Source organism: Asterias amurensis, chromosome 18 (genome assembly GCF_032118995.1).
Source record: "Asterias amurensis chromosome 18, ASM3211899v1".
In the NCBI taxonomy this organism is placed as follows: domain Eukaryota; kingdom Metazoa; phylum Echinodermata; class Asteroidea; order Forcipulatida; family Asteriidae; genus Asterias; species Asterias amurensis.
This window is the reverse complement of record NC_092665.1, coordinates 8,257,393-8,273,285: the sequence shown is the minus strand read 5'-3', so window position 1 is coordinate 8,273,285 and position 15,893 is coordinate 8,257,393. Positions and strand designations below refer to the sequence as shown.

The window sequence follows — 15,893 nt, the reverse complement described above, 5'->3', positions numbered from 1 at the left end:
ATTGTTTCTGTGATTAGTCACGAATGGAAAAATGCATACAGGGACACAACATTTTACATTTGTGGACATCATGCAGGGCAACATTTCTGAACTTATACCAAGATCAGCCCAACAGGCCATGAGACATTTCTTGGGTAACAAGAAACTCAGTACTTCACACAAGCCTGTTCCTTCCAAATGTTTCACCCCAACCCCAAATGCAGATCTTACCAGCAAAACATGTTAAAACTCCTTTTGAGTTTTATTTCTTATTTGTCTACAGAATGGGAGAGGCTACAGGAGGAGAGTGAGTTGCAGAGAATACGAGACAGATATTGCCACCTGGAGAATGATAATATGACTTTGATGAAACAGCTGGATGATTTACGTGCATTAGATCATAGTCATGTTGAAATTCCTAGTGCAGGAGAGTTGAAGATTCAGTTGACACAGACAGAGCATGAGCTAGCTAGAGCCAAAGAAGCCTTAACAGGTATGTGGAAGTGTCGTGGCCGAGTGGTTCAGAGCACCGAATTCAAACTTTTGGTGTTTCTGATCAGCAGATTCCCCAGTTGTGACACATGTGTCCTGAAGCAAGAAACTTAACCATTGCTTCGTCCTTTCGGATGGGACATAAAGCCGTTGGTCCCATGTGTTGTGTAATGCATGTAAAATAACCCAGTGCACTTATCAAAAAGAGAAGGGGTTCGCCCCGTTGTTATTGGCTGTGGCTGCTGTATGTGCCGTAGCACCTTGTAAACCTGTATAGGGTGCTACATGTACATAGTTGGGTCTCAGAATTCCTCCCTTCAATAACCTATCTTTCTGTTTACATGTATTAAGTGCCTTGAGTACCTTGTTGGTAGATAAGTGCGCTATATAAGACTTTGATATTATTATTAGTACTATTAGATGAAGGCTAACTGTTTGTGTCTGATAATAACTTGCTCTAAATACAAGTTTAAAGGGTCTATTTACTTTTTTCTAACACAAAACACAATGTCCACAGATTTACATTAAACTGACACAATTTGAAGATAATGATAGTAGAAAGCTTCCCAGTTATGGTATGTTATGGTATAATATTATAACTGGTTCATACAATTTTCGATGTTAAAAATAATTTTACTTCTCACTGAGAAATAATTTTCTGACTTGTTTTACTCATTTCTCAAAAACAAGAGCACCTCAGTAAGTAATATTTGAAGGGAAGCTTTCTACTATCATTATCTTCAAACCCTGTAAGTTTAATATAAAACTGTGGACATGTTGAAAAAGTACCTGGGGTGGATTTCACAAAGAGTTAGGACTAGTCTTATCTCGAGTTGGGACCAGCTACTCGTTCTAACTTAGGACTATCCATGCAATTTGTATATCTCCTAGGACTAGTCATAAGTTAGGACTAGTCCTAACTCTTTGTGAAATCGACCCCTGGATCCTTTAATAGTAAATGAGACACCAATGCAACAAATTTTGTTTGCAAAGGAAGTTTTGAAGAGTTTCAGCAAAGGTTTTGCTTTTACATTTGCAATGTCCTAAATTCCAGCAATGAAGTCCGACCGCAAGCGTCTGAAAGGAGACAAGGTGGACCTCCTGAATCAAATGAAGCAGCTTTACTGTACCCTTGAAGCCAAGGAAGAGGAGATGAGAGATTTCATTCGTAATTATGAGCAGCGTGTTTCGGAAAGTGATGAAAGTCTTCGGAAAGTAATTGCTGAAAAAGAGGATGTTGAAAAGGACCGATGGGAAATACTGAAAAGAGCACGGGAAGCTGCAGAACGATCTGTATCACTCCGAGAACAATTGGACCAGAGAGAAAAAGAAAATGAATGGTTGGAGGCTGAACTAGAAAAGGTACGGCAAACAACCCATTTCTCTGTTAATAGGGAACATGGATAAATTAAAAACATGGTCGCCCGCGTTCAGACGAGTGGCCGCCACAGTTGTTCAAAAATGTTCATGAAGCCGCGCCACGATGGATTTAGCACTCCAGTGATTTTTAGATTCTCTATTTTTACGACTCTATTGTTGGTGCCTTTTGTTGTTCAGATTACACAGACAAGTCAGCACAATAGTACCACAGCGCGCGCTGGTGTACACCACATGTACATACATACATCGTGTACATGTGCACGGTACCAGCACTGCTGTCAGCCTGTGTATAGACGGTACGCCTTCTACACTGTACTATAGTTCGTTCAATAAAAACGTCGGGCACATTTCACGAAGAAAACTTCACAAGATGGCAAGAGGCAAGTTACGTGGGAAAACACGTTTGAGGTTTTTATTGCTCGTAATTCTGGCTCAAAAAAATTACAAACTGCATTTAAAATGACAAAACACGAAAAAACATGACATTCTAGTCTTGCAATGTGATCAATATCAGTAGAACTTTTAATTTTTTATTAATTTTGGGGGAAATTTTGTGGTGGGCGGTAGTCTATTTTTCAGCTGAAGTGCCGGGCGGAAATTGTCAGTGCTGGGCGGGCCCGCCCACCGTGGCTACATTTTTGTACAACGCTGGTTCCAATTATATACTTATAATTTCAATCGGATGGCATAAAATTATTTCAGTCTAACTAAGTTTGAAAACAAAATCTCAGAGGTGTGTGGACTTCAACAGATTTTATATTACATAATATGTCCAATAAAACCAAATGGCTCTTTTCAGGGACAACAACCCAAAGGCTCTTTTAAGAGCCAACTTAACCCACGGCCCTTTTCAATGCCACTTAAAAAAACAAAAGAGAAAAAAAAGCATTGTCACATGCCACCATTAAATGAAACACATGATCCAAATTTAGTTGGACAGAAATGTTTGTATGCCATCCCATTGAAGAACGCCTTTATCAATCACCCCCATTCTTGTAACAGTGTAAAGGTAAATCCATGACCTATTTAGAAATGGACATTATTTGTTCAAGATTGTTCTTGATTTTAAAATAATAGCTCTTATCCAATGATTGCATTTTTATGCCCAACACCATTGTTCCTTTGTTATACAGTGGGGATTGCAGAAAAATGTGTGACAGTGCGAGTGTGACACTGGGTGGGTTTTTTGTTTTACCCGTGACAAAATTTATCCATGCTCCCTTAGTTCATCATTACCAAAAAGTTTTCTTTGATTAAACAGCAAACATTTATCATATCTTTTTAAAAGAGACTTCGCAGGTGATGATAAGGGAGAACATTGCCCCGTCCAACTGGGCACAACATTTTCAGCGGATTGCGGCCTTATTCCCATTAGGATGTTCTGCCGCCAATGCTGTTCCTGCATGTTTCAATATGAGAAAATCAGCATTACTATTTATCCGTTTAGCACATTCTCACCCAGTCCAGAATTCTGTCCGATTCTGGAAAATGGATTGTTTGACCACCACTATTAAACTGCTGTCCTTAATTTAGTCGAAGTATAAATTCCTTGGACAGATAGTGCTTGTTTCAGGCAAACAAACTGCACTTTGTTTGATCCACTCTAATTGACATTGTTTTGTGTGCAATACCTTAATTAATAAAATTGAAGGTTGTAAGCAGTATAAAAATGTTAATTTTTGGTTTTTACCCATATATTAAAATTAATATTCTTAATCCCCGATGCAAATTTAACATCCACTATAAAAAATAGTTGTTTCAAATTTAAATAAACATTTTGGGTCATATCAGCCATATCTTTAGGTAACGTTTTGTAAATTTCTGTAGTACTAGTTACAGCTTGCATTGGTTTTTTTATGAAATGCAGTCGATGGTTATATAGAGTCAGTCAGTACGATGAAACTAAGGCCCTCAGGTGAACATGTTATTTTCACGTCAGTATTATATACACACCCAAGCAGATCCTTGCCGTCACGTGATAGTAAATTACGTCGCTCACTGGCATTTTTCGTTCCATTCACCATGCTATTTTTGTTCGATCCGATTTTATTTTTTGCATGGTGGGTGCCAAATGATTGCATGCGCATGTCTTTGATAATGCTGCAGTAGTTACTGCAAGGCACATACATGTACTACATAATGGCGCCTGCTTGTCTCATACAGTACAGGACGCACTTAACTGAACTCCAAACAAGCAGAACCAAAAGGAATGGGTGTAATGTGTAATGTCACAATTTTATTTTGAAAGTTGTATCCTCAAGTCAAAATGACAAAGATCTACTTGGATGTCATATAAAACAAATAATAAATGTTTTTAATTCATGCAATAGTGAGAATATTTTCATTCATTGAAAAGGTGGAATGTTTCATCTTTCATCTCAGCATTCATAAACATTCATTATTTTGTATAATATATACAAGATACACAACTAGATATTAGAAATAATTATTTTACACTAAAGACTCTGGACACTATTGGTAATGGTCAAAGACCAGTCTTCTTACTTCGTGTATCTCAACATATGCATAAAATAACAAACCTGTGAAAATTTGGACTCAATTGGTTGTCGAAGTTGGGAGATAATAATGAAAGAAAAAACACCCTTGTCCCACAGAGTTGTTTGCTTTAAGATGCTTGATTTTGAGACCTCAAAATCAAATTCTGAGGTCTTAAAATTCATGGAAAACTACTGTCTTTCAGAGGGAGTCGTTTCCCAGAATGTTTTATACAATTAACAGCTCCCCATTACTCGTTACCATGTAAGTTTTTATGCAGAAAGATATTTTGACTAATTACCAATAGTGTCCACTGCCTTTAAAATTTGCGTTTAGTCATAAAGAATTCAAGTTTAAATATGTAAAAAAGAATTGTTATCGAGGTCAGCTGTTACTATGGCAATCAGTTACCAAACAAAAACCCCTAATAATTTCAAAATTGTTGTTGACAGTTGAAGCAGCAGCTAACAACAGAAAGACGTAGCCATCATCTTACAGCATCAGACTCATCAGATGGAAGACATCCACACACATGTAAACCAGTCTCTAAAGCTAACAGTGAAGCATCAACTCCCATATCAGACCAAGCCACATCAAAAACTCCTACTCTAAGTGCAGTCATTGGCCAGTCTGATATATCAGGTAAAAGGAGTAATGTACATGTAATTTGGTTTATCAAAGGTCAAATATTTTCATTACCCTAATCTCTGGCTCACAGGCTGCAGCTTTTACATTGATTTTAGCCTTTTACAAACTTCTTTTTGGCGGATTATAGGCCGACATGTTAAATATATTGAAGGAAAAAGCCAGCATACATTTTTGATAAAGACACTGGACACTATTGGTAATTGTCAAAGACCAGTCTTCTCACTTGGTGTATCTCAAAATATGCATTAAAAAACAAACCTGTGAAAATTTCGGCTCAATCGGTTAATGATGTTGCAAGATAATAATGAAAGAAAAAACACCATTGTCACACAAAGATTTTTTTGTGTTTTTTTATTAAGATGTTTGATTTTGAGACCTCAAGTTCTAAATCTTACATTGTAGGTCTCAAAATCAAATTCATGGAAAATTACTTCTTTCTCGAAAAGTCTTCCACTTCAGAGGGAGCCATTTCTCACAATTTTTTTATACTATCAACCTCTCCACATTACTCGTCACCAAGTAAGGTTTTTTGACAATAATTATTTTGAGAAAGATTTTTTGTAAAATGTTCTAAATAATAACACTATTCTTAAGTGAGAAAAAAACCTTCAAAACATGCCTGTGTGACACGAAATGGCAAAGGTTTGAAGTGTCTCCCCATTACGCATTACCAAGTAAGGTTTTATGATAACAATTGTTTTGAGGAACAACCAATAGTGTCCACTGCCTTTAAACCTCTCCTTACCAATATCTAGCGCTTACCGACAGTACCAATGGCTTACAAAAGTCGATTGCGAATTACCGTCTTCACAACATTCGCTGAGAGTTAGGAAGCGCTTCATATTGCTGCTCTCACAGAGTAGCGAAATTTCTTGAGAAGATGAATATTTGAACTTTGCGGTGAATTCTTTAAAAATGGCGGTGGGGTAATGAATATTTTCTCGGTCTCACCCCTCGATCGACCTCGGATGACCCTCTCCTTACCAATATCTTACGAATGCTTACCAACACTTGCCAATGCCCTTACGAACGTTGCCAATGCTTACAAACGCTTTACCAACGTTACCAATGCTTACAAACGCTTTACCAACGTTACCAATGCTTTAAAAAATCGACGGCAAATGACGTCTTCGCAACTTACGCTGAAATTTAGAAACAACTTCAGAAGCATAAAACTTATTAATAATCCGTCAAATGCCTATTATGTACACTTTGTTTCATTGTGGACCACTATTATTTCATTAACAGACCTTCTCTCATGAGGAATTTTACGTGAATCTGTGCGTGTAGAAAGCGTGTTTCCCAAAATGAACATTAGCGCGAAACACCTGGGCCCCGATGTTATCTCTGTTTCTGCCTTGAATTCGTAGCTTGCGATCACCATTCCACTTCTGTTTACCAGCCCTGATTTCGAGGAGGATCCCCTGCGTGCGAATAAAATCACACGCCTGATCCCTCTTGAAAATGGACGCCCTGTCATACATTTCTGGCGTAACGTACATGTAGTGTGAAAAAAATGTTTTTGTTTTGTTTTCAGTAATTCATATCATGACCCTGTTAACCAATTTTAGGTCTGAAAATGCAAGTATTTTGATACCGCAATTATAAAATGTGCAAAACATTAGCCCCCATAATATTGGTCCAATCCACTCCGTATCCTTTGATATAAAACTCTTCTTTTTTTTTCTTTTTCTTTTTTTAACCCCGATCTGCAGCGATCTGCATCATGAAACTTACTGATTATATGCTTCTGAAGTTTTAGATAGCCCTCTGCCCAGATTTCTAAAAAAACATCACACGTTTTGGGTAAATATCAAATGATATTTGAGTTTTAACTTTCTCAACTGTCTTGACAACTCGCTCGTTTTCGGTTGGGCGCGCACACGGATATTCTCAGGATTAGTCGGGTTCCTTCATTTGTAGCAATTAATTGTACCATTATTGATAAGTGGTTATGGGAACTCAACAACAAAATAGCAAAAGAATTACAATCAAAGGTGCTAGGGCCAAGGATACGGATTGGATTGGAGCAATTTATGGGGTACACTCTTACAGGTCTACTCCCCACTAAATTTGTAGTTTCCCCTCCTTACCCAGCATTCATCCATAATCAAGACAGCTAAGTTCTGATTTATTCAAATACACGCAAGATTGTTCACTCATTCAGGCTTATTTGACTGTAAACATAACTTTTGTCACCAAAGCGAAATTAAAGTGGCAGGCGTTCTGGGTTTTTTTCTTCTTACTTCTTATAAGCAGAACTAGTGTCTGATCATGTGATGTGCAATTAATGCAACAACGGTTGTTACATGTTTATAACATGTTTTTATAATGATCAGTGCACTAAAAATAATGTAGGCCTGTTACAAAATAATTGTCAAATTACCCTTCTCACTGCACCCACACAGCTTTCTATTGTAACTGAATACAACAGTAGACAGAAACTACCCTTCTCACTGCATCTACACAGCTTTCTATTGTAACTGAATACAACAGTAGACAGAAACTACCCTACTCACTGCACCTACACAGCTTTCTATTGTAACTGAATACAACAGTAGACAGAAACTACCCTACTCACTGCACCTACACAGCTTTCTATTGTAACTGAATACAACAGTAGACAGAAACTACCCTACTCACTGCACCCACACAGCTTTCTATTGTAACTGAATACAACAGTAGACAGAAACTACCCTTCTCACTGCACCTACACAGCTTTCTATTGTAACTGAATACAACAGTAGACAGAAACTACCCTTCTCACTGCACCCACACAGCTTTCTATTGTAACTGAATATAACAGTAGACAGAAACTTCCCTACTCACTGCACCCACACAGCTTTCTATTGTAACTGAATACAACAGTAGACAGAAACTACCCTTCTCACTGCACCCACACAGCTTTCTATTGTAACTGAATATAACAGTAGACAGAAACTACCCTACTCACTGCACCCACACAGCTTTCTATTGTAACTGAATACAACAGTAGACAGAAACTACCCTTCTCACTGCACCCACACAGCTTTCTATTGTAACTGAATATAACAGTAGACAGAAACTACCCTACTCACTGCACCTGCACAGCTTTCTATTGTAACTGAATACAACAGTAGACAGAAACTACCCTTCTCACTGCACCTACACAGCTTTCTATTGTAACTGAATACAACAGTAGACAGAAACTACCCTACTCACTGCACCCACACAGCTTTCTATTGTAACTGAATACAACAGTAGACAGAAACTACCCTTCTCACTGCACCCACACAGCTTTCTATTGTAACTGAATACAACAGTAGACAGAAACTACCCTTCTCACTGCATCTACACAGCTTTCTATTGTAACTGAATACAACAGTAGACAGAAACTACCCTTCTCACTGCACCTACACAGCTTTCTATTGTAACTGAATACAACAGTAGACAGAAACTACCCTACTCACTGCACCCACACAGCTTTCTATTGTAACTGAATACAACAGTAGACAGAAACTACCCTTCTCACTGCACCTACACAGCTTTCTATTGTAACTGAATATAACAGTAGACAGAAACTTCCCTACTCACTGCACCCACACAGCTTTCTATTGTAACTGAATACAACAGTAGACAGAAACTACCCTTCTCACTGCACCCACACAGCTTTCTATTGTAACTGAATATAACAGTAGACAGAAACTACCCTACTCACTGCACCCACACAGCTTTCTATTGTAACTGAATACAACAGTAGACAGAAACTACCCTTCTCACTGCACCCACACAGCTTTCTATTGTAACTGAATATAACAGTAGACAGAAACTACCCTACTCACTGCACCTGCACAGCTTTCTATTGTAACTGAATACAACAGTAGAAAGAAACTACCCTTCTCACTGCACCTACACAGCTTTCTATTGTAACTGAATACAACAGTAGACAGAAACTACCCTACTCACTGCACCCACACAGCTTTCTATTGTAACTGAATACAACAGTAGACAGAAACTACCCTTCTCACTGCACCCACACAGCTTTCTATTGTAACTGAATACAACAGTAGACAGAAACTACCCTTCTCACTGCATCTACACAGCTTTCTATTGTAACTGAATACAACAGTAGACAGAAACTACCCTTCTCACTGCACCTACACAGCTTTCTATTGTAACTGAATACAACAGTAGACAGAAACTACCCTACTCACTGCACCCACACAGCTTTCTATTGTAACTGAATACAACAGTAGACAGAAACTACCCTTCTCACTGCACCTACACAGCTTTCTATTGTAACTGAATACAACAGTAGACAGAAACTACCCTTCTCACTGCACCCACACAGCTTTCTATTGTAACTGAATATAACAGTAGACAGAAACTTCCCTACTCACTGCACCCACACAGCTTTCTATTGTAACTGAATACAACAGTAGACAGAAACTACCCTTCTCACTGCACCTACACAGCTTTCTATTGTAACTGAATATAACAGTAGACAGAAACTTCCCTACTCACTGCACCCACACAGCTTTCTATTGTAACTGAATACAACAGTAGACAGAAACTACCTTTCTCACTGCACCTACACAGCTTTCTATTGTAACTGAATACAACAGTAGACAGAAACTACCCTTCTCACTGCACCCACACAGCTTTCTATTGTAACTGAATACAACAGTAGACAGAAACTTCCCTACTCACTGCACCTACACAGCTTTTTATTATAACTGAATATAACTTTAGTCAGAATCTACCCTTTTAAAGCTACATACTGTACATCATAATGAATGGCAATCTCTCTCTCTCTAAGTACTGACCATAGTCATTCTCATTTTGGTTTCAGATATTGCCTTGGCAGATAGCACAAGTACAGAACACCTCTTATCCTCATCAGAAGTCACGGCACGTTCAAGTGAAGAGCTAACTTATGAAGTCCATCATAGAGAAAAGAAGAAAAAAGCTAAGAAGCAATCAAAGAAGTTCAACTCTCTCTCTAAGATCTTTGGGAAAAAAAATAGGTCCACTTTGGAACAGTTAGTTTTTGATGGTGAGTTTTAGTTGATGGATTGTTTGTAAGATTCCACACTCAGAAGCTACATAATGCTCTTAAAGACACTGGACACTATTGGTAATTGTCAAAGACCAGTCTTCTCAGGTGGTGTATCTCAACATATGCATAAAGTAACAAACCAGTGAAAATTTCAGCTCAATTGGTTGTCGATGTTGCCTGATAATAATGAAAGAAAAAACACCCTTGTCACACTAAGTTGTGTTCTTTCAGATGCATGATTTTGAGACCTCAAAATCTAATTCTGAGGTATCCAAATCAAATTAGTGGAAAATTACTTCTTTCTCGAAAACTACATTACTTCAGAGGGTGCCGTTTCTCGCAACATTTTATACTATCAACCTCTCCCCATTACTCGGAAAGAGCTCAAGGGTCACGATTTTAGCGCGCCATATTTTCTTCAAGGTACATGTACATCAACAAAGATAAATGACGGAGCGATCTGTAATAGTTGGCGAAAACGAAAAGTATTATTTGAAGATTCTTGTAGCCGGAGCGTCGAGTAAACCAGTCTGGCACCAATTCAGTTGTAGCAATTGATCAGACATGTTATTATAATGTCGTTCAGGGAACCCGACATAATCTAGTTTTCGTACCCACACGTTTGTGCATTTGCTCGATTCCATTACATGGTAAGCGTTGCAAATCATTTGTTGGAACACAATTATGAGAACGGGTGTACAACTTCTCAAATGAGCTATAGTTGTCAAGATTGTTGGGATATTTTGAAAAGTTCACTCTCGAAAATCATGTTATTTACTCCTAAAACGTGTAAATGTTTCAGTCAACAATGACAATGGAGGTAGAATAGATAGCAACTTTAAACCAAATACAGCAACAAGGCAAGCTCCGAAGGTAGCAATGTATGTATTTAGGGACGCTGAAAACAACAAAACGTTTCACACACACACACACACAGCCCATGTGCACTGTGCATGCCATACATCACAACAACGAAGACGCTCACAAAATAATAATTTGACGAAGAGAAAAGCGCGCCATTCCTAACGAAACCGGAAATGGCCACCTCAAATTGCCGTGTCTAATCCATCTTTGCGTTTACACTTGTATTTGAATCCACATTGCCGGACCTTAATCCACCAATTGCCGGATTCAACCCTCCTCGAAAGGTGGATTGAAATTGCTGGATACGGACCCGGGTCTGGCCCGGCGTTTTTGCGTTTACACTAGCCGTTGATCCACCTTGCCAGATTCGATCCGGGTCTGATCCGGCTTTCGGGATCTAGTGTAAACGGGGTCAAACATTGACAGTGCATAATACCTCTATCTTAGCCCTAAACATTGACAGCACATATTACCTCTATCTTAGCCCTAAACATTGACAGTGCATAATACCTCTATCTTAAGGCCCATTCACACGAGCGCTGCAAACGAGGGTCCCTGGTTAAGGGCGCCAGCCGTCTGTCACCTTCACCGCGTGCGATTTTTTAGCGAGCATTCACACGACACACACACACACACATGTAAACACACGTCCCTCGTTTGGGTAGGGATGACTGCATGGACTAAAGTCTACAACCAAGAGGTTTGAGTCAAAACAAAAACCTTACAGTTAAAAGGAATAAATTAAATCAATTACATTGAAATCTATTTCATTTTAAGTCACATAAAATGTAGAATATTTTACAAACATTTGCGATAACGTAACTCTCATCCCGGCGGCCGGCGGAAAGGGGGTTACGTTTTCGAAGCTAAAAAAAGAAAAACACGATTCAAATAGCTTTTTGGACGTTAAAAATGCTACATTGTTGAATGGAAATGCTTTATAGATATGAAATTATTGATGACACATACCAAATAATGAATTAAAACATCGAAAAGCTTAGCCAAATGACGTATTCTGCTTCCGAATGAACGATGTTTTTGCTTCAAGGTTTGAGCTTGTCTTGAAATGCAGCGATCCAGCAACGTCGAGTCATGTTCGAGTCGAAGAAAAACACAAAGTTCCACGATTCAAATAGAGTTTTTGACGTTAAAAACGCTACATTGTTGAATGAAAATGTTTTTTAGATATGGAATTATTGATGAGACAAAACAAATGGTGAATTAAAACATCGAAAAGCTTTGCCAAAAGACGTATTCTGCTTCCGATTGAACGATGTTTTTGCTTCAAGGTTTGGACTGGTCTAGCATCCGGCCTCGAAACCTACCAGCCAAACGGATCGTTGTCCAGCGTTGAGCAGATATATATCATGTGAATGTACATGTACATGTATATGCATGCTATAGTTCGCCCATTTCTTCCTCCATAGTTCTACACGTGTCAACGCAGCGGTCCCTCGTTACGATCGCAGGCTTTCGGTTCAGACGATGGCTCCCCATGATTATAACATCGATGCGATTTTTTGGAGGAGGTCTCGATCTGTGTTATGAACAACACGGGACCCAGGTAATTTCGTAACATACATAGCATTCACACGACGTGGATTTGCGATTTCATAACATCGATGTTATGAAATCGCACGGGACCCTCGTTTGCAGCGCTCGTGTGAATGGGCCTTTAGCCCTAAACATTGACAGTGTTTAATACCTCTATCTTAGCCCTGAACATTGACAGTACATATTACCTCTATCTTAGCCCTAAACATTGACAGTGTGTAATACCTCTATCTTAGCCCTAAACATTGACAGTGTTTAATACCTCTATCTTAGCCCTAAACATTGACAGTGTGTAACACCTCTATCTTAGCCCTAAACATTGACAGTGCATAATACCTCTATCTTAGCCTAAACATTGACAGTGTGTAATACCTCTATGTTAGCCCTAAACATTGACAGTACATAATACCTCTGACTTAGCCCTAAACATTGACAGTGCATAATACCTCTATCTTAGCCTAAACATTGACAGTGCATAATACCTCTATCTTAGCCCTAAACATTGACAGTACATAATACCTCTGACTTAGCCCTAAACATTGACAGTGTGTAATACCTCTATCTTAGCCCTAAACATTGACAGTGCATAATACCTCTATCTTAGCCCTAAACATTGACAGTACATAATACCTCTGACTTAGCCCTAAACATTGACAGTGTGTAATACCTCTATCTTAGCCCTAAACATTGACAGTGCATAATACCTCTATCTTAGCCCTAAACATTGACAGTGTGTAATACCTCTATCTTAGCCCTAAACATTGACAGTGCATAATACCTCTATCTTAGCCCTAAACATTGACAGTGTGTAATACCTCTATCTTAGCCCTAAACATTGACAGTGTGTAATACCTCTATCTTAGCCCTAAACATTGACAGTGTGTAATACCTCTATCTTAGCCCTAAACATTGACAGTGCATAATACCTCTATCTTAGCCCTAAACATCGACAGTGCATAATACCTCTATCTTAGCCCTAAACATTGACAGTGTGTAATACCTCTATCTTAGCCCTAAACATTGACAGTGTGTAATACCTCTATCTTAGCCCTAAACATTGACAGTGTGTAATACCTCTATCTTAGCCCTAAACATTGACAGTACATAATACCTGTATCTTAGCCCTAAACATTGACAGTGCATAATACCTCTATCTTAGCCCTAAACATTGACAGTGTGTAATACCTCTATCTTAGCCCTAAACATTGACAGTGTGTAATACCTCTATCTTAGCCCTAAACATTGACAGTGTGTAATACCTCTATCTTAGCCCTAAACATTGACAGTACATAATACCTGTATCTTAGCCCTAAACATTGACAGTACATAATACCTGTATCTTAGCCCTAAACATTGACAGTGCATAATACCTCTATCTTAGCCCTAAACATTGACAGTGCATAATACCTCCATCTTAGCCCTAAACATTGACAGTGCATAATACCTCCATCTTAGCCCTAAACATTGACAGTACATAATACCTCCATCTTAGCCCTAAACAGTGACAGTGCATAATACCTCTATCTTAGCCCTAAACATTGACAGTGTGTAATACCTCTATCACAGCCCTAAACATTGACAGTGTGTAATACTGATGTCTTTATGCTAACAATTCTTTTTGAGACAGACTTACGACTGGTGTTTTTACGCCTTCATGTAGACCAACCTTTGGATTTTATTAGATTGTCTTTGCTAATGGCCTGATGGCTGATGTTTTTAATTCACCCAGACTTTCTTTTTTTGTGTTGTGTGCACAGTCAGTGTCTACCATGAACCATGATACGCTTTGTTTCATTCGTACAAAGGATGGGACAACAGGTTATGCAAACAAACAGTCCTTGTAAAATCTCTCTCTGGGGGTTATTGTGTAACCACCTGATTATCACCACTCCATTCTGCCGATCTGATTGGAGGATTAGCGCGTACTTGAAGATAAAAAAGCGCATACTTGAAGATAATAAAAAAAAAAATGTTGCATACAAAAATTGACAGGCTGCTACCATTTTTTCGGGGGGGGGGGGGGGGGGGTTGCGACACCCAAGACCATTTGAGGTCCTGGGCTTAAAGCCATTGGACACTTTCGGTACAGAAAAAAAAGAAAAAAGTTCACAGATTTACAAATAATTTACAGGGTTTACACAAGGTAATGGTGAAAGACTTCTCTCGAAATATTATTCCATGAAATTAGCGAGAATTACGGATTTTTTTTAAACACATGTCATGACACGGCGAAACGTGCGGAAACAAGGGTTGGTTTTCCCGTTATTTTCTCCCGACTCCGATGACCGATTGAGCCTAAATTTTCAAAGGTTTGTTATTTTATATATAAGTTGTGATACACGAAGTGTGGGCCTTGGACAATACTGTTTACCAAAAGTGTCCAATGGCTTTAAGTTACCTTCAGCTGATGGATATGATTGTGCAACAGACAATAGTCTTGTCTAATTTAATCGTGCATTTTTGAGCTCATGTGTGAAATGGCCTCTAGTCATAGCCCCAAGTGTCTTCCTTTGTCATACTGAGCAATCGGGACCTATTCTGTTTTTACTGAAAGTCCTTGGTTACTACAAGTACAAAAATAAACTCAAACCAAACTATTACATTAAACATGAAAGGTGCCATTTGAGACATGTTACTCCTTGAGCTGTATAATTTGGGTTCATTCTCTTTGGGTTTGCATTTTTAATTTTATGCAGAGTTGGTGTATCATTGGCACATGTACGGTGATAAGACTTTTCTATGAAGTATGTGCAACTAAGCTGCTTGTCTTTGTTATTTTACAGATACTCATATTTCAAGCTCAAGTAGACACAGCCCAAATGCAACCTTTGATTATGCGTTGGATGATAGAGACAAAGCTCGACTTGCTGAGAAGTGTAGGAACACTCCTATGACTCAATGGAAGGCAGATATGGTTGTGTCGTGGCTTGAACTCACAATGTGCTTACCACAGTACAGCCAGAATTGCCAAGAAAATATCAAGAGTGGAAAGGTAAAACTTTAGTCTGTTGAAGTACAAAGCAGCGTCTATAAGCACTTTCTATAATAGAGTATTGTTTGCTTTTCTGGCATTATCAAAAATAGATTAGTTTCCTTGTTCCCTCTTCCTGTCTTCTTTGTTTTTGCTGTATTGAATAGACCGATTGCGCTACCAATGTTTACATGCGATCACGTGACTTATAGTTGGTATAGACAAACAAAGCTACACAGTAAAGACTTGGGAAGACTCGTACCGATGGACCGATAAATAACACTTTAACAACAAATGAAGTCCTTTTTATATAGTTGAATATTGTGACATTGATTTAAATAACATTTGCTGCTTGATATTTCCTGTATTCTACTACAAAAGAGGTTTCTTTTGAGAGTATGGTTAGACTGTGTAAATTACTGAGGTTTGAGCGAGCTCATGCGCTGTGCACAACGAAAGTCGGGCTGTGCC

The 15,893-nt window shown here is 38.6% G+C and overlaps 1 protein-coding gene across 1 annotated transcript in view; it reads left to right on the top strand.

Moving 5' to 3' along the window:
- The window catches only part of LOC139950579 (kazrin-like), a 65,852-nt gene that overhangs the window by 37,789 nt on the left and 12,170 nt on the right, over positions 1 to 15,893 (top strand). Inside the window, exons 4-8 of the mRNA XM_071949330.1 lie at positions 263 to 472; positions 1,526 to 1,833; positions 4,800 to 4,989; positions 9,827 to 10,030; positions 15,235 to 15,443. Of these exons, the coding sequence (XP_071805431.1) occupies positions 263 to 472; positions 1,526 to 1,833; positions 4,800 to 4,989; positions 9,827 to 10,030; positions 15,235 to 15,443 (1,121 nt within the window). The remainder of the gene's footprint in view (positions 1 to 262; positions 473 to 1,525; positions 1,834 to 4,799; positions 4,990 to 9,826; positions 10,031 to 15,234; positions 15,444 to 15,893) is intronic.